Raw genomic sequence first — 20,203 nt, 5'->3', positions numbered from 1 at the left:
ACAGGATTGGACTGTTCTGGGATTTAGAAATATAAATGGTAAAAGATATTCTAGGTGGGGTCAATGAGATTGTACAGGGAATAGGGAAAATTGGAAATATAGGTTGGCAGGGTGAGGAATGAGGTATTGGAAGGGGCCTGGAAAAGACTGGTCATGAACATGCTTGGCAGTGTGGGTGCCAGGGCTGATGTGACGAAGGAGGAAGAATAATTGGTAGATGCTAGAGAATAGGTGGAGAGTAGTATGAAAAACCTTAGCATTGCAATTTGGGACAGGCAATATGAGTTTAATGATCTCAGGATGTGGAGAGAGGGATAGGAAAGAAATAGGAGTAGGTCTAGGGCTGTGGTCAGATAGGAAAGGAACAGGAGTAAGCCATGCTTATGTTTGAAGGCATTGGTACATTGCAGCATTGAAGTGGGCCAAAGAATCTGTACCTGTATAACATGAGATGTAACACTGGCTTTCTAGGACTCAGGTGAGTGCTTGCAAAATCCGTTACCGATACATATAGAAATGGATACCAACTGCCAACACTCTGTTAGTGAGGACTGCAAAGGTCTTAGATGGTATTTTTCAGTGTCCTAACCAAGCAAAATCGTATGGACAGAATGATACGATAATACTGGGGAAGCCCCACCTGCAGTACTGGTCCAGCTCTGGAGCCCTCAGCACAAGAAAAACATGGACCTGTTGGAGCAGGTCCAGAGGAGGCCATGAAAATGATCAGGGGGTGGAACGCCTCTCTTATGAAGAAAGGCTGAGAGAGTTGGGGTTATTCAGCGTGGAGAAGAGAAGGCTTCAGGGAGACCTTATTGCAGCCTATCAGTACTTAAAGGGGGCTTATAGAAAGATGGCGGCAAACTTTTTAGCAGGGCCTGCTGCGACAGGACAAGGGGGAATGGTTTTAAACTTAAAGAGGGTAGATTCAGACTAGATATAAGGAAGAAGTGTTTTACAATGAGGGTGGTGAAACACTGGAACAGGTTGCCCAGGGAGGTGGTAGATGCCCCATCCCTGGAAACATTCAAGGTCAGGTTGGACGGGGCTCTGAGCAACCTGACCTAGTTGAAGATGTCCCTGCCCATGGCAGGGGGGTTGGATAGATGACCTTTAAAGGTCCCTTCCAACCCAAACTATTCTATGATTCTATGAAGTTATAGGCAACTTCATCCTGGCATTTCCTAGCTTAGTTTGGCTTTGCATCCATAACAGTGTTTGAACATTTTAGCACAATATTTTTGTTATAAAATTGTAGAAATGTAACAATGCTAATACGGATTTGATTAAATTCTCAGGACAGTTATTGTGAGAGATGGAATAGTTGCTACAGTATCTTCACTGTATCCCCATTTTAAACTGGCTCCATGTATTGAAGAGACACCACCCCCTTACTTCATGAAGTATGTCTGTCTTCACATATTTGCAATAATACTCTACTTGCCTCAATATCTAGCTTAGAGAATTCCACTTGCAATAGGGAGTTGGGAAGGTTTTAGTGGAAAACTCAGAGTTTTATTTTCCTTTTTTTTTTTTTTTTTTTTTTTAAATTTCCCTTTAATTTAGTCTATCGGCAATTGAAATCCCGACTCTATGGGAAGTAAAAAAACAACAGTCCAGTTGACTTTGCTTGAGAAAGAGTAATACTACAGTTTTCATGGCTTGGTTTGAAGGCAAAGACAAGGCTCAGTGTCTTGTGATTGAGTGCTGGGCTAGGCAACGGAAATAAGTCCCTGCAAACTCTGGAACTGACCTTTGTTTTGAGTAATAAATCTTGAGGTTTTTTTGCTGTTGTTGTGTGATAGTAATCTGGTTGGAAACTGGAAGAAGAACAGTATATCATAGCTGATTTTGTTGAACTCGACCACAAATTGCAAACTGAATTTGAATTAACTTGGGAGACTGAGCCTTAGTGCAGAGGTGAGGAAAAAGCTGAGGGAGGGAGCAAAGCAAAGACGATTGGTTTCACTTGGTGCTTCTAAATGTAAACAGAACAGAAACACCTCGACTAGTCCCAGGACTGCTGTCAGGACAAAGTGTTGCCTCAAGACTCCTTTTCCCTATTGAGTGAGCATGGGAATATTTCCATTTCTCTCTAGCTCATTTATGTTGCACATATGGCGTGGGATTAATCTCCCTTAACTTCATTCATACAAAGTTAAACATCTAATGAATAAAAAAGTGAAGGAAAAGCTCCAAAGTTCTTCCCAATATCTTATGAGCTATTTTAGAATGGGACAAGCAGCACCTTTGGAGTTTTCTGTCTCTACATATGAAGGATGTTTAGTTAACTTGTGTAGAGAGATGATTAACTTTTGAAATAGCTGAGGTTAGGTGAGATAAATCCTACTAATGGAGAACTTTGCATTAAATGAACTTGCATGAAAACAGTTATCCCAAATCTTTCTTCAGTAATATCTGCCAAGCATCCAGCAATGATGTTGAGAGCTGTCAGAGCTGAGGGCAAACTATTTTTGCTCAGACATTGTGTAAGTCCTCACTATACTCAAATGCAGAAAGACAGTCTGGCATTATCCAAACAGGTCAGTCATTGTGACAGCCAGGTAAAGACTGTGACCTGTGGTAGCTTAAATGTGTGAAAAAAATTAATAAATCAGATGTTTTAATCTAGTGATTTCAGTACAGGAGCCAGGAATAAGGATTATAATGATACTTACAGGTTAGTATTGAATAAATATATATAAATGTATGTGTACACAGGTGGATATTTAGACGCATACATAAGCCAGCTTCCCTTGATTTTGGAAGGTGTTTTACAAAGTAACATTGTAAACAGATTTTTAAATTTATGTGGAAGAGAGCAACCTACCAGTTGTGAATTATTCATCGAAAGCAAAACTTTAGAAATTGTGTTGCCATGTTGCAAGTGGAATTAAAAAGATAGATAAAGGTATTTCCAGAGAATTACCCAGCTTTGGATGAATACATGATTGGTGTGAAGTGCTGAAGAACTTTCCCTTTGGCCCTGAGGTAGGAGAGGTGGCTGGAGGAGCTGGTTGTTGCTGTACCCCGGGCAGGCAAATCACATTTTAAATAGAAAGAGCTTTAAGTTGTGTCTGCAGTTGAACCGATTCCTTGATGGCTGGGACATATGGAATTAAAAGTATGGTATAAAACCTTATTTAGCAGATCATTCCTTTCTGCTCTGTGGTAGACATAATAACATGGTAGGAGCGGATTTGATAATCTGCATATTTTATATGCGATATATTGGCTTTGCACAGCCTCGAGCACAGCAGAAGTCAGTACAAGACAAACGTGTTACCTTCTTCATCTGCAGTCTTCTTTCCATTCCACAGCAATCTCCAGATGCCATAACTAAACGTAGTGTTGACCTACTTAAGTTAGAAACGCATCTAATTACTCCAGGATTGTCTTAGCCACTGTTACGCAACGTGCGAGTTTTGTGTACTTTAATCCATTTACAGTTTCATTTCTGTTTGTCCAGCCCTTTGCCAAGCTGAACTCTTTATGTTGCTTCAAAAAAACCAGCTAGCACTGTAATAACGATCAACCTGAAAATCTATCAGTCTTGAATGAATATAAGTGGATAATTGAATTATTTACAATAATTGCTAGGCTTTTAATTTATTTTTATCTTTTATTTATAACTTGTGCTTTGATGCAGCACTTACTGTGACTGAGCATCGTCTAGTGAGTTGTTGTAGTGGAATTTGATAGTAGTCATAGAGCAGTCATTTTTTTGTATGGCATTAGTTGCAAGATTGATATCTGTCTTACGCTACAAGCACTAGGAACTCTAATATCAAGATAACAGGAGCTAAATCATTTTCAGTGCGTCTTAGCCACAGCAACAGCAATTTTAGTGATAGAATTTCCTAGAAAATATCTCGTAGCTGAGGAGAACAGAGGGGGAAATAAAATATGCTGCTGTGCTTTCTGAAAAAACTGTCCATGTCCCCTGCCCATTCTCCCCCCCCAATCTCAAGGATAAAACCAGCCAAACTGCAAGTCTGTTGTCATTGGCCTGTCTAAAAACTCATGTGTTTCTGATGGTAGCAAATACTCCTCCAAGGTCAGCATCAGTCTCCCATATCTACACTGCTGCTCCCTTGGTTACGGCAAACGTGCAAATCTATTTGCAATAAAATAGTGAGACTGAGAGGCCTGTTTGCACATCGGTGCGTTTGTTGCCCTGTTATGTGATACTGTTTTCAAGCACAGAAAGTAATAGGGATAATGATGAACAACAACAAATATTCTCTGTTGGCTTCTTTACCTTCTCCACTAAATGAACTGTGAAAGAAGCAAACCCCAGAACTCTGATGGAAGTAAGGGGGACTTGCAGCAGAATTACCACCCATGCCAGGATATTACCTAATAAATTAGCTAATAAATTTTGTTCTTTCCCAAAACAGCCCAACCTTTTCAGAAGTTTTCAAAGCACCTGCAGCCTTAGAGGTTTCCTGGAAAGGAAATCCCTTTTTCACTTCTGAAATGAACCCCAAAATGGGGAAGTCATAGGAAGGTACCTGGGCAATGTTTTTAAAGTTTGGTAATCTATTACTGAGTGCTCCCACATGCACAGCATAAGCTTCTCACGAAGAAGCCAGTGAAGAAAATTGCTCTGATGATTGAAACACAAGTTCTGGTTTCTCTCCCAGGAATATACTCAACTGCTGAACTATGTTTTAAATAGTTATCTGGCTGCACTTTAGGAAATATTTTTGGCACGTTCACAGCTCAATTACTATAAATTTTGATTGGAAATTAGATGTTCAAATCAATAGTAAGGTTATTAAAATTTCACCGAGTATTTCACCTGAAGAAGGGTAACTGTTGGTAGTATTTTCCATATACAGAATACTGCTGGTTTTTGCTTGGTAATGTACCAGAAAAATTGCTACAAAATATGAAAGAAATAAGCTCTTAAAAACAGGCATTAGTTTTCCTTTGTTTTGCTAGCTGCTGTCTTTATTGACAAAGTTTGTTTATATTTGATTAAGATAGAAATCCCTGTTACAATTCTATACGTAGGAGTCCAGGAGACAGGCTTTCAAAATTACATAAATTCCTGGTTTTTTTTCCCTACATATTGTTGTTTTTATTGACAAATGTTCAGTGCAGCATGTTCATAGGATTTTCTTGGGTTTAGACTTTTTGCCATTTTTTAATAAGAATGGCTTTTAATTATTTTTTATTTCCAAAACACATCTCAAATCAACCATGAAGACATATACAAAGTTTGTATAGGAGGTGAACCTCAAACAGATCTAATGCCATGGGAGAACGATGAGAAATTGTGTTAGGATTCAGGGCTGTTTTTTGCTGTTGGTTGAATGCATTCAGATGCTAGGATATAAGAGCCTCCTACAGTTTTATCTACATTTATTTTTAATGACTGTGATATCCCACTGCTCAGAGCAGGGTCAGAATTGGTGGCCCTTGTCGGGCGTACTCTGGATGAAATTCTTATAGGCCTAAAATGATAATTCTGCATTGCGCAGGACAATACAGAGGTAACAGCTCAAACTGGCAAGATTCACATAATGTACTGAAAGAGATGTTAAGGCAGTCTCGTGAGTTTGATAAGAATATATTAGTAGAAGGGCTGCTGACAAGCTCACACTTTTTAACTGACAGAACTGAAGCTATGCTTGGTTATTTTTGTAGCAGTGAGGCATGAGCCTGGAACTGAGTAAAGGAGCATCTACAATTGAGAGGGTAGATCTTCCATTTTCTGTTTAAGTACATCACAATATAGTTGTGTGGTTTTTTTTTATTTTGTAATTAAATTTTATCATCTTGATCTTATGGAATATAAACTATTAATATTATGGACTGAGATAATATCAGTACCTAGTTGGTGATACTATTATAATTAAGGTAGAGCAGTCTTCTATCCTTTTTTGAAATTTGTAGCAGTTTGGTTTGGAGAAGAGCAATTTCTAGCAGCATTTCTGGTTTTATGTGTAGCAGTTGGTTTATCTTAAGAAAAATAGAAAGAAAACAATGAAATATAAATGTGCTTCTCTGAGATTTGATAGCTGAAGGGAGAGAGGAACATAACTTCAGTCAGCATTTATGGATAAAGGTTAGTGACCCTCTGCAGTGCAGGAGTTCAGAAACTGTTTAAAACTTTGTTATGCTTATGAATTTATTTAATCTAACTTCAAAATGGGATTCTAATGGAGAAGAATCATTGAAAAGTAAACTGAAACCCTTACAAGGCACATGGAAAGAGTAAAGATGATCTCAGAAGCTAAAATGGGTACCCTATGGTCTGGATGTTTGCATGATGCTTTTCCTTGAAATTGTTATTTTCGTCTTCATTTATTTTCACCTTTCTGCCCATCTGTTCCATTTTCCCCTTACTTTCTGTTAAATTCTATTTTTCCCTCATCCATTCTGTTTCATTCACCTTTCCTTTGCTGTCTCTATAACAACCTAACTTGAATGAGAATTTATCTGGGAATATCAACTCACGGAAATTAAAATACCATTTGTCAAGAAAATTATCCTATTGAGAGATAGCTCAGTTTTTTTTTTTTAATGTTACTAAGAGGAAGTAAACATTTCTTTTTCTTCTCTCAGCCTTCTCTACATTATTTGTGATACTACTACTACTAAAAACACCAAACATTGACATTGTGTTTTGGTGACTATATTGGGGTTGGGGTGTGATATTTGTTCCTTCTCCTGGTTCATGCCCTGTTTTTATCCATGCTGCATTGTGATATGCTGGATAAGTCAGTTAATCTTTCTCATATTTACACGTATTGGGAAAGTTATAAGGATTAGTTCCTTAACCGGGGGAACCTCAATTGAACTGTGCCATAGAACTGAAAATTGTTCTTTATCTAAAGATTATATGCTGCCCTTGACTTCTCTGTGCATGCACATGCAAACACCTTTCCATATGTAGAGCTAAAATATAGACCCTTAAACGGTGTAAGTGTAACAGTGCTCACTCAGTGTTCATAATTCATTCCATGTAAGTGCATATAGATAACTCACAATTCCCTTCAGGATAACCACATCTTGGTAAGCATTTACTTGCTACAGCAATGATTTAGATCATGTTTACTCAAACGAAAATATATTGGCATTTATATTAAGAGTGTCATTATAAACTATTAAGTTAAAATTGCTAATCGTGCTAACATTGAGAATCATTGCTAAATAACTGTTCAGTCATTAAAATATTTTAAAAGGTATTTTTGACCTCAATATAAAAATGTTGCAGTGTTACATGTGGTTTTTATATTTTTGCCTCCAGAGTGTTAAGGAATTTCTTCCATCATGCTTCATCCCTTTGGGGACTTCTTTCAAAAAAAAAAAAAAAAAAAAAACAAAACCAAAACCAAACCAAACCAAAAAAAACACCAAAAAACCACCCAAAAAACCCAACAAAAAAAGCCCTAAACACTTGTAGACAATTTTTTCATGCTGATGTTGTCTGTATATATCCACTAATATGTCATTTTGTGGATTTAGGCTTATTACTAGCTTACCTTTTCTGTAGCTCTCCCAGATTTCTCACAGTCTCCATCATAATGTTATTGAGATATTTAAAGCAAACTGTGGTTAAGGACTATTACCTAGAAAATGCAGCATATGCTTGTGTTGTCTACATTCAATATACCAAAATTTAAATTTTCTTTTTAGATTTATGAGCGTGAAGCGCGTAGTGTGCGTGCGTATTTGTGTCTACATCTTCAGGGAAAAATACGTGTTGGTAAATTGTTTGCTTTTTTGTTGTTCTGTTTCCTGTAGAGAATGTTGCTGAAATGTATGTAACTTTTTTTTTTAAAGAACAAATGTAACAACTGAAATCTTAATGAATAAATCAATAAAGTATCCATCAGTACTTTTAATTTCTGAGCTGCCCTCCTTACCAGATGTTTCTACTATTACCCATCTTATGCTTCTCTAACTATTTCTTACATGGGGGGATAAATCTTAGTTTAAATTTATTTCACCGAGACAAAAATGTAATTGAAACACATTGGGATCAATACAAACTATATAAGAAGCCATGAATTATTTTTCTAGCCCACTAGGTGCTAATATCTAGGCACTGGTATCTCATGAACTACTAGAATAATTTTTCTTTTGGTGAGTAAGTAAATATTTCTGCACAGAAAGAAAAACATGTTTCTCTTTTCCCTGTATTCATTTCTGCATGAAGAGTTTTTTTGACCCTTCTTTCACTTTTTTTCCTCTCAGACTCATCAGAGTCATGATCTTTTATATTAGATGTGCACAGAGTAGTAGTGCAAGTATGGTTTCGATATAAAGGAGTACACACCTGTAGAAATACATTGAATTAGAGTAGTTATTTTATATAAAATGTCTTTTCCATACTTAAAAAATGAGGGCTAGATTTGTAAAATACCTTCAGCAGGTCACTAACATGCTGGACTTCTGAGACCGTTCAGGTGTTTAAGAATCTATTTCAGTTGCTGTGAGGCTTCCCCCTCAGAATAGTTAGTTTGTGCTACTTCTCTTTTTAAATTCTAAATGCAAAAAAAATCGTAGGTCAAATTAATGTTTGACAACCTTTCAAATCACAAGGTCTGTTTTTACTACTATTCATACAGTACAGGAACAGTAGGAACAATTCCATAGAACTTCACTGTTTTATGCGAAATATTTTTCATGGCTTCTCCTCACGTAGCCTGTTGCGATGCATCGTTAGTTGTTGGCTTCTTTTACCACGTATGTGTATGGGGGAAGGTGAGCCGGTACATTTTTCAGTTCAGTTCTGGTTTGACTTGCCCAGGGTTGGAATTTCAATTCCAGTTTAGGTCAAAAGAGTTTGCTAAGACCAGCTGGGTTTACATGGGACAATATTTTTAAAGATGGAAACAGTCAAATGACGGGGCTGTACACACAGCACAGGGCTCTGGGAAGGTGGACTTCATCTGCTATCTCTTGGTCTTCTGTATCATCCTAGGCATCAGTAGCGTTTCCAGTTTTTCATCAAATCTTTGAGATCTGTAATGCTGCACTAAGGAAAAAGGTATGAGAAACCTTCCCACTGGGGTCTGCAGGGAAGATGCAGAAGCCCAGCAGAGGATGGAGGATTTAGTGAGGCTTGTGCTCACCCGTGGGTAAGCGATGCGACGAGACAGAGATGTGGAAGGAAAGGCTGTGACATGCTCGGTGAACACAAATGCTCCCTGTAACCAACGAGGCTCTGCCTTAAACTGTCAGCTTTTGTTGAGCCATTTACTCTGAATTGGCAACCAGAAATATTTTTCTTGGTTCAATTTCCATTATAGTTCAAATTGTATAGCAATCGATATGAATTCTGTTTCCATTTTGATTTATACCCAAAGACTTGGATACGGAAGTGCACACAGTTCTGAAAAGGGAAGCAGAATTGTGCACGGCTGTCCACTCTGTGTATCGTTAATAAGAGCCTGTAGCTCACTTGCTTCATGGTACAAAATACTTGAAAATATACATGTGTACCACTGTCTGATAGATCAAAGAAAATAAAAGTAATAAATTGAATATTCTGTGACAGAACATTCTTTGATTAATTTTGGGTTGTACATATATGAATGTTCAGGTAGATTAAATAAAAACTAGAAAGAGTTACTTCTGTAGTTAAAATATTCAGAACGATAAACAACCCTGAATAAAACCTTAGAAAGGATATAATGTCTTTCCACAAGAGAATGTCTGCAGCAAACCCCTATATGAATTAAATTTTTCAGGTAGCTGTGCTTTAGTGCAACTCCTTTTTTCCTTTAGATGATAGTTGTAAGGAACAATAACTACTACAGGGAGTTCTGAATATTATTAAGAGGAAAAAATACTACTGAATTGCTGTCATTCAGTAAATATTACTTCTGTAATAGCGGAAAAATCTTCTTGTGATTATGTGCCATGTTAAGGTAGTATGCACAACACTTCAAATCTGCTAAGTAAACAAACCTAATCTCTATTTTTCTAATCTTTTCTATTTGATGTGTTATTTAGAAATTCCTTTTTATTTGAGTTGCTTGTAATCAAGCGCGTTATTAGGAAATACCTCCTATTTTAATTTTAAGAAAGATTTTAAAAAGGCTCCTATGTGCAAAATAAGGCCCAGTGTGAAAGCAACTTTTGTGTTCTTTTGAAAATCAGTATTGGAATGGGAGCTGCAGGGTGTTGAGCACTAGTGAAATTTTTTTCTTTTTTTTTAATTTGTTTATTAGTAGTTGAGCTGTGTTGAGAGTTTTGTATCAACAATCATGGATGCTGAGGGTTTAAAAAACTTGGTCTTTTTTTTTTTAAATTTGGATCATTTATTTCTGTTCTATGAAGTATCATAGCAGGTATCTTGTGGTGACAATGAATTACACAATTCTCAAACAATCCCTGTTGTTATACTGGAAGAAACACTTGGATTTAAAGTTGTTATCTATTATTTCAAAAATACATGTTGTTTTCTTTTTTCAGCGTCTTGTTGAAGCTGCAGAAGATGCTTACCTGAAACACGAGTTTGATGCTGATTTACAGGTAATTAATAATTATTTTCTTAAATATTTATCATCAGAGTATACTATAACAGTTTATACAATAGCGTGCTTGAAGAACTGCTGTAGAAAGCCAAGCATGTGAGTAATAGAAGGATGCTGATTACAGAAAACAGAATTAATGAAGGGTGGCTCAGTATTTGGCAGGTTACGCATTTACTGTTTGTGTGTTGGGGGACCAAGCAGGTGGATTTTACTCTTTTAGAGATTTCATTTAAATTCCCTGCATGTCTGCTTAGGTCAAGATTTTTAAACACAGTAATTAGCAGCATGTTTCATCGTTGCAGTGTACTGGCAAGGAATTGTTCTGTAGGGAGTTCAATTTGCAGCAGGGGTGGGACCCACAGGGATGGGATTAGTATGACCTTGATTTGTGCAAATGGTTTGCGTTTGGATCTGACTCTAGAGCAGACACCATTTTTTCTCCTACCTAGAAGCCCTTAGAGCCATACCATTATTGTCTCAAAATGTTGCCTTTAGGAAAGACACGGGAGGGAGAAGCACTGTGGCAGCTCACAGATAAAAATGTTTGAAAGAAAAACCTTTGCTTAAATAAGACACATAATTAAAAAAACAGGTTAATTTAGAAACCAAGTAATCTAAGCTAAAATGGAAAGTTTAATAGAAAGTGTTACTCAATACTTAAATGCGTAAATACCTCCTTACCTTTAATTAATTCCTATATCCTTGGTTTCTTGAATGTCATGTAAGGTGGAGTTTTGTTTACTTTGTCTCTAGCTATCTAGATTTAATTTTAAAACCTTCTATGAATATTTGCCATACGTCCATTTAAATTGTGAGCTTAAGCATTAAGGGAAACAGAGACTTTCTGTAGACTTTTTCCCATACATGTATCTAAGACATACACAGATCCATAAGTTCTGTTTTCAGATTTTACCATGGTTACTTCCAGTAATCACAAAACATTTTATTTTAATGAAAATATGATGCAAATTGCTGTTTTCTGGGCAGAAAGGAAAAAAGAAACAGAGTGAACTTTTCAGGATAAAGGATAAAAAGGATAAAAAATTGAGTTTAGAAGGCTGTGATCCTGAGATCTGTCAGCCCATGTTGGAGTAAGGATAAAATGAGCTCCTTGAAAGTGATAATTCATATTATCATTGTATTCAGTGAATGCTGGCTTCTGTATTCAAATGCTTTAGAGTTCTGTTGCATTCCAGCCTTGCAGAGGTGTGCTGCATTTTATTTTTTTTTTAACTGTAAGCCTTGGAGAAATAGGACCTATTGTCTGAATAAATCAGAAACACACTTTATAGAAGATTTTTTAGAGGTCTACAATAAGTGCTTTTTCACTGCAGGATAGTTCTCACTTTGACAAAGTCCTTCCTTTGCTGAGGCTTTGAAGATATTAACACTTTCAGGAAGCCAGTTAAAAGCCATTTATGTCAGCAGCATTAACAGGACAATCAAATCTTTGTTTGTCAGAGCTCTGTTGTTTATTACTATCACGGTCCATTAAAGCTAATCAATTGTTAATCTTGGTTTCAGCGACCTCCTTGCAACCCTTGCTGGGTGATTGTTGTTCTTTATCAAAAATCTCATAATACCATCTGCTCAATATAAAATAATGGCCAGAATGATTTGATAGTGTACATTCAAGTGGAGGGGGACAGAAGGCTTATATAATATACAGTGTATATAATTCTGCTATCAAAGAGGAATTTTTTGGCATTTGTATTGCCTTGGCTGACGTGTGGAAGACAGGATTAAATGCTTTGAATTAGTGGTATGTGATACAGCACCAGCCTGCGCTCTTTGTGCTCAGATATTCTGGAAATTCAGAAAGCACATAAAGAAAGTGCTTTTGTGCTTTTTATTGGTCCAATGTCACCTTCTATGTCTTGAGGACAGTATAGATAATATTGTGTCAGTACATAAAAATGATATAGGGGAGAAATAAAATTATATTAATATTTTTATTGACTGTGAAAAAACACCAATTTAAAGAAAATAATAACTGGAAGAGTTCATCTTCTAGACTGCTGGTATTCTCTTCAGCAATGCTGAAACTATATTATTTGGTTAGGCTAGACCTGATCCCTTCTGGGCATTTTTCTTAGTAACATTATTAGTTTCGTCCTTAGTAATTCCATAGGTATTCTAATCAATATACTGTAATGCTGTATAATGGTCTAAGCATTAAACTATCTATCCCTGGACTGAATCTATTGGCACCACCAATAAAGCCCTTGTAGTTATAAACATAAATAAAATTCCCAGTGAATTGAAAGAAATAAATCAAAATGGGTGAAATGTTTGATGTTTAACTCATCAGCATTATATATTGCATGTTTGAGTAATGGCCAAACTAAGAATCGGTGAGAGCTGACTTTAAAGATTTACCCTGCAATATTTGGGTTTTGGGAGATTCTTTCTTCTGTCAAGGATGTGAACCAAGAGCTGCAGTTTTAGCAAGTTAGAGGAAATGACCCCCTAAATGTTACTTATACTTGAACCTTTAACCCAATTCTCACCTGGTGGGTATGGTTTCAAGTTATTCTGTGTTATTAAAGACTCTTTTCAAATTGTTGCTAAGTGAAATTACTATCTTTAATCATGCCTAATAATGTATTTGAGGAGATAAGATAAATTACCATTTGTATTGCTACAGCAAGTTGCCTTGTCACAATATTTCTATAGCCTTGAAGGATCGCTCATCTTGCTTTATACAGGACACTCTCGCTGTGCTTGCCTCTGTTTAAATTGAAGTAATTCCTCCTTATTTGGTGGCTTTAACACGATGAAAAAAAACAATATAGGGTCCAACTGCCAAGCACAGACCCAGCAAGAGTATTGGATGTTACAGGTTTTGAAGTGATTCTACAACCATCTTTTAATTTTCTTGACTTAATTGTTTGCCAGAGAAAAATTTTTGGGAAAAGATTAAAAAGAGGGTAACATCTTCTGTTAGGGGGCAATCTATTAAAAAGAAATTTCAAATAATTTGTAATCGTTGTTAACTGAAATTTGACCTCCTGATCATTTACTTCCTTTGTGCTTGGGTATGTGTTTCCTAAGATATAAACTGCCTTGTCATGAATTGCAGAACCACTGTGGTGGAGTTCGTGCTCAGACCCCTGGAAGAGGCTCTGAAGTGGAAAACTCTTCCCTGGAGCTGTCGTGTACCTGAGAATTCGTATATCGGCATATGCAGCCGATACAACCACATAGGTTTAGAGGCTTTCTCCTCTCACCACATTGCCTCAAACCACTAGAAACTGGACAGATTTTGTTGTGTAAAAATACACCAATGTGATACCCAGCTGCTCTTCTTAGGCAGTTACCAGTGAGGTGGTAAAGCACGCTTAAACTGCAATCATGTGGTCTCTGTTGGCACCTGAGTTCTCTACAAAATCGTACTATTTATGTGATTGTATCTGAGCTCTTAGGATAGAAATGCATAGAGTATTGTTACCATCTGAACAGAGTAAGATCAGAGGGTAAGATCTATTACAGTGTTGTATTATTTCTGGTTTTCAATAATCTCAGGAGGTGGATGCTCAGCAGTGGAACTGATGCTGGAGTTCTCAATGGAGCAGTAAAAGTAACTTGCATTTTGTTTCTTACAAACTTTAAGAAAAAATTAATTTTAGGATCAAGAAAGATTTATAATGCTTGGTTCCTACCCAGTTTTCATACCTCTGACCCCAGTGACAGGAAGAAGTCATACAAAACTTCGTTATGACTAGTGGTTCATTTGCTGAGCGGTTTCATTATACACACACATTTGCAGGGTAGTTCTTTTATTTTCTGTGTGTTAATTAAGTTCATTAGTTCACTCGCCTTATATTCCAGCTGAGTTTTCTCTGCGTGTGTATGATGTGGTAATAAAAAAGAAAGGTTATTTCTTTTTAATAGAATCAAGGCTAGTGCTTAGTTGATGTCACCTGAATTACTAGATGTTTTCTTGTTGGATTGTTGTAGTTTCACTTCCTGTGTAAGATAGGAGCGGTTCAAGTGCCAATACTTTCAGATAGTTGACCTTATTCCAGTTTTATGTCACAAGACTAGAAGAGGATTAATCAAATAGTTTTTAGGAAAGGATTACTTTCTTTTAAGAATACTCTTAAAGTTAATTTAGTGGGATAAAAAAGGAATAATGGTATAAGGCTGCTTTTCATTATTCATTTTTTGTTAGATCTATAACATATGGCTGAGTCTTAAGGAAGAAGTTTTCAAAACTATACCAGAGTTAGGTACCTGTCTGCCAGATTTTGCTGGCTGTTAGCTCCTAGTTGCATTTCATGTCCTTGACAATCTTATCCTTACTCTTAGAGTATATATGTTGGCTATAGAAAAAGTCTTGTGAAATCAGCAGGCGGATAGTTAAGGATTTTCCAGTGGTTTACACGGGTGAAAGATGTACTTTTTTATACACATTTAATCATTTTTAAAAGTCTATGAAAGCTGACACTTCAAATGTTTAAGGAGAAAGCACAAATAGCAAAAGAAGGCTGGGGAACAGAATTAGTCCTGTTCATAAACTCTATAGCTTCTGGGTCTAATCCTTCAACTGTTAATATTATTAGATAGTTTATTGTTGTCTTTCAAGGGGAGCTATGTGACTTTTAGTAATTTTGAAATTCAATTGCTAGATATACAGCTTAAATATAGATATAAAAGCGTAACTTAAATTGCTGCTACTTTTTTTAAAATTCTGACCTAAATGTTTATTTAGTATAATGATACCGTGCAAAAATTTATAATGATGGATTGTTAAATGCTTAGGTATTTAATTAAAATTTAATCAAATAGATGGTAATTACATTGATATCAGTTACTGGAAAATACAAGGATAAAAGATAATTGAGAATAGCTATTCTACCTAATCTTGTTAAACTCTTATTATAACACGTGCATTACTTTCATGTTAGTATTTCAGAAAAGTCTGTTTGCATATTTATTTTCTCACTAATTTTGAATGAGGCACATGATAACTAGATTTACAATCTATTAGTATTAATATTTTTCTGGCTGTTAGAATAATGGCCACAAGACTGAAGTCAGCTCTTGAAGGGTCCTGAACATCCACAACGGCAAGGGAAGTCTGTTGGACTTCAAGCACTCAGAACCAATCATTGAAATGACTTTTTGAGAAGTGCATTTAAAATAGCAGTGGAGCGTCTGAAGTTTGATGTGCTTCGTGGGTTATTTATCCAAGCTGCTTACGTTCTAAATCAGAAATCATCTTTCTAAACTCCAAGCCTGGAAGTCTAATATGAGATCTGACAGCCTAAATTCCTTTTTAGACTTTGAAATATTTTGCAGACCAAAGTGCTCTCAGCTGTATTTAAATGGGATATGGACTATGTACCTGTAGCTTGTAAGAAGGCATGAGGAAGAGATCCTTAACTAGCACCAATCTAAATTGTTAACTTTTCATGGCCCTGTGCAACTCTTGCAGACGTAGCTAGAAACTCTGGAAACACTATAGTTTATTCAGTTGTAAAATCTGCCTCTGGAGCTCTTTCCTGAGGTGCCTCACACCGGGCCTCCTCTCAAGGGGTTCATCTTTGTGTTCCTCTAACACTTGTGATACTGCAACAGATTCTTCTATATGGTGATGTGCCTCCAACTGAAGGCATAATTTGGATGCAGCTATGATGTAGAAATGCTGCCAGGACCTGCAGAAGTCTTGTTGTTACTGAGTTTTCTGAACAGTTCGAAGTTTTCAATACTGATCAAAAGATAAGGGAGATCAAGGAAAGAATGTAAGCATAGAATTCGGAATGTCATTAAAAACCAACAGCAACAACAAAGCCCCAAACTCTTAAAACTTACACTGTAGTTTGAGGGCTAAGAGGAAGGAAAAAGGGAATAAAAGTGTGAGTGTCTAGTGAGTTAGTGAACTACAAGGCACAACAGGACACATTTAAATTATAAAAGCATCAGAGTCTTTATTCGTTTAGTTTTTCCTTTGTTAATTTTCTTTTTCTTTCAGAAAATACTTCCATACTTTTTTCTGAAAGAAAAAAATGCTTCAGCTTTGCAGTTCTCAGTTTAGTATTATTCTTGTTGATTTCTGTGAGCCCAAATTAAGGACTTCTCAACTGCTCTAATACCAGGACTGCGACAAATTGGCTTCCAGATTTTTAGCTCTGAGGATAAGCCCTTTCAGCGGAGAGCGCTTTAGCTTGTGTCGTGGTTTAACCAGGACAGCTTGTCTTCTCTTTCCTATTTATTTGCTGAGGCCGGGAAGAGGAAAACTGAAATGACTGTGGAACTATTGAGACATCAGTGAATTCAGATGTTACTGGTTAAGAATTCTCTAGAATTGATGCACATGTAAGGTAACCTTCAGAGGAAGACTTTCACATCGCTTTCACTCTGCATGCATGGCAGGGATTAAGTATCAGAAAGAGAGTGTATAGAGAAAGAGGGGCCGTGCGCCTCTTGGGTTATTTGACTCTCTGAGCTATTATCTGTTTTCTGCCTCCGTGGTAAGTGAACAGAAAAAGAGAGCAAGGTTTTATGAAGCCAGAAAAAAAAATGGCTAGCAGTATTTTAGTTCATCTTGTAGTGATGAAGGTTAACTTCTTCATTAGTTTTTTTCACTTTGGAGTTTTGTAGAATTTTTTTGAGAATTGAGGGAAATTTTTGGCTTTTTAAAACAATTATAAGAAGTGGTTAACTTTCTTTATTTTTCCCCCTTCCACACATGTATCTTTCTAAGAATTTGTAAGCTCTCTTACTACATACAAATCAAACGTAAATTACTAGAACTATTTTATTTTTATGTGTGTTCATAACTTCTGTTGATAAGGAGTGAGGTTGATAGCTAAGCGCAGAAATGCATGGAGATTAACTGTCTCAGAAGCAGAGATGCAGGAGTTGATTTTTCAACTAATTTGTAATTTCTCTGCTGTAAATAATTGGCATTTTAGTGCCATTTTGCCATATAGAAGGGAGCCACCAAAAAAGAACAGTAATTCTCTGCCTGCTTAGTTGACTGTCTATTCTAAATACATGGGGCTTGACAGCAAAGGAACCGGCAGCTATGGTCTGAATTTGCTATTGCAAATAACGTGCTCTGCTTCTGAGAAGGTTTGGCATGGAGTTCCAAAGATTCGTTCTTCTGACTGCGGTTATAGGACTCAGCCTTTTGGAACCCTTAACAGGTTAGACTCCTTACAGAGCTACCAGAAGTAGCTTTCAGACAGTTCTGGATTTATTCCTGCCTACCTCTCTTATGATAGCAATCACTATCTGAAGTGTGTGAAGGGTGTGCTGAAGAACACACTATAAATTCAGTTCTACCCATCGAATATGGACACATTGCTTTTTGCCTGGTGATATCTGCTGTAAATAATTACAGAAATCTGAAACCTAGAATTGTCAAAGAACTGTATGACTGAGCAGATGATTTTGTTTTCCTGAGATTTTTCCTTTTGTATTTATTTGTCCCTCTATTGTGTTTGCTTGCTACCAGAAACGAGAAGGAAATAGCTTTCTCATCCCATGAGTGTTTTCAAAATTTCAAGTTCTTCAATTAAACATTGAGATACCCCAAAGCTTTTCCTGAGCAAGAGAAACCTCTGCTTCAGAACAACTCATAATCAAATAGGTGGGGCTCTCAGTTAGGATATGAGAAGCCTGTTCAAGTTGCTTCTCTAGTGAATATTAAATTATTTATATGATTTGAAACAACTGCAGCGGAAGAGTTTGTGAGACACTCAGCTCAGAAAAGCCTGATGGATGGGGCAGTCACTTTGGATCTCAGAAGCCCTAGTCTGAGTTTCTGTTCTGCTTGATTCAGAGGATGGATTTGAACTGCAGTATAAGGCTTTTCCTCTCTGGCGCAATTCTGCAAAAAAGAAATGTATTTTCCAAAACTAAGAAGAGTCACAGGTCAGGTCTAACAGCAATAACAAGATGGAACAGAAAGTATTTACATACGTATAATACATATATACAGTTTTTCCTTTCCCATGCTCAAATCATTAAGTATTTCCAGGTTGCTTTTTTATGTTCTTCGTAAGCATCTTATAAGAATTAGAGACATGTTTGAAAGAAATAAAAGCTGAGATTCTTGCATATTCACATAAATTCACGGGTTAAGGTTATAAGCAAAACAGAAGTTCTCATTAAAATAGTGATAAAACTCGGTGTTTGCAACATAGAGTTCTTTCTTTTATTGTTTTTGCAAGGCAATTCTTCAACTTATTCCAACAGAACGGATAAAGGAATAAGCTAGTATTGTTCAGATAAAGGGATAATGATGTACCAGAAGGAACCAGTCAAATGAAAACATATATGTTCACTTTCAAGCGGGAGGGGGAAGAAAAAAAAAAAGAGACACTATGAAATGAACTTTTAGCAGAAAATCAATAACAATACCTAATGCTGCAGCCTTAAAATTATATTGAAATTTGTCATATCAAGCTGGGAGTTAGTGTAAACTTGCAAGAACTTCACTTAAGGCTTCAAAAGAATTTCCTCTCAAACTGCCTAGCATGCCTTCTAAAAATGCCCAAACCAGAATAGCTTCTGCCAACGTGATTGCCTTTGCACACAGCCAAAATGGTGTGTGATCCAGGCATGCCACAGTTTGTAACTGAGAAGTTGGTGACTTTCCCTGCATTTCCGAGCAGACTGTTGTTTAGGAAGATGAGCGCCTCCTCGATGCCACATCGGCTGATCCTGGGCAGGGATGGAAGAGTAGGCAGCACAAGTCAAACAAAGCAAGGGGAAACTGAGGTTTGCAAGAGGAAGGCTGTGGAGGATGCAGAAGAAAGCAGAAACAGTGCAGTAAAAGGTTAGGTGTCAGAAGACTATAAAGTGAAGGAAAGAAGGCTGGAGAAGGAGAAATAACTAAATAATGTGTAAAAGCAAAGCAGTTAAGTGTTAATATCTTTGTGTTTCAAGAGTACTGACAGTAATCTTTTTGCAAGTCTCTCTAAAGCCATTACCTTTGCTTATAGTGAGGCTAAAATGGAGAAACCATTTTCAGCTACTTAAAAAAAAAAAAAAAAAACCAAAAAAAAAAAAAAGAAAAAAAGCAAAAACCTCTTTCTTCCATCCTCTTCTGTGTCAGGTTAGGCAATTATATAAACAGTAAGAAGCTGCCTGACATAAGCTTCATTATAAAACAAAAGAAACCTTCAGAGAGAATAAGAGTAGGTAACATTCAAATACTATTTAAAAATGGGTTTCAGAGAAGTTTGGCAAAACAAGTACGTGCAGGGAGTGAGGGAGGAATGCTGCATAGGAGATGAGGAAAAATATCACAATGTTATTGAAAAACATTTGCTTCTTGAGATAGCCATAAACCTCAGAGAAACTTGTCTTATCATTGTCAGAGCGGACAGAGATGATGTGTTTAAAAACCTGTCTCTAGTAGATGTTTTTGGGACTATCAATTTCCAATTCTAACTAACCAAGAAAGCAGCTGAAGAAAAAAGGAGAAATGACCATGCAAGATGAAGTTAGAGTTGCCAATGCTTAATGTTTGTTGTATTGGTGATAGCAAACAGGAACTTGGGATTAAAAATCACTTCACAGTGGGCAGCTGAATTGCTTGTTGAGACTTGTGGCCTAGCAATTAGTGATCTTCCCTCCCTCAGGAAAAAAGAGGGCTTGTCACCTTTGGAAAACGCCAGTTAGCTTTTAACTTTCTGCTGCAGAGAAGGCCAGCTACTCAGCGGCTTGAACTCTGAGCCCGGTGCCTT

The 20,203-nt window shown here is 36.8% G+C and overlaps 1 protein-coding gene across 1 annotated transcript in view; it reads left to right on the top strand.

Annotated features, from left to right (window-relative positions):
• CACNA2D3 (calcium voltage-gated channel auxiliary subunit alpha2delta 3) overlaps positions 1-20,203 on the top strand; it is a 471,854-nt gene that overhangs the window by 131,103 nt on the left and 320,548 nt on the right. Inside the window, exon 4 of the mRNA XM_075159074.1 lies at positions 10,438-10,497. Within this exon, the coding sequence (XP_075015175.1) occupies positions 10,438-10,497 (60 nt within the window). The remainder of the gene's footprint in view (positions 1-10,437; positions 10,498-20,203) is intronic.

Source organism: Calonectris borealis, chromosome 10, assembly GCF_964195595.1.
Source record: "Calonectris borealis chromosome 10, bCalBor7.hap1.2, whole genome shotgun sequence".
In the NCBI taxonomy this organism is placed as follows: Eukaryota; Metazoa; Chordata; class Aves; order Procellariiformes; family Procellariidae; genus Calonectris; species Calonectris borealis.
The sequence above is the reverse complement of the archived record's forward strand: the minus strand, read 5'-3'. Positions and strand labels throughout refer to the sequence as shown.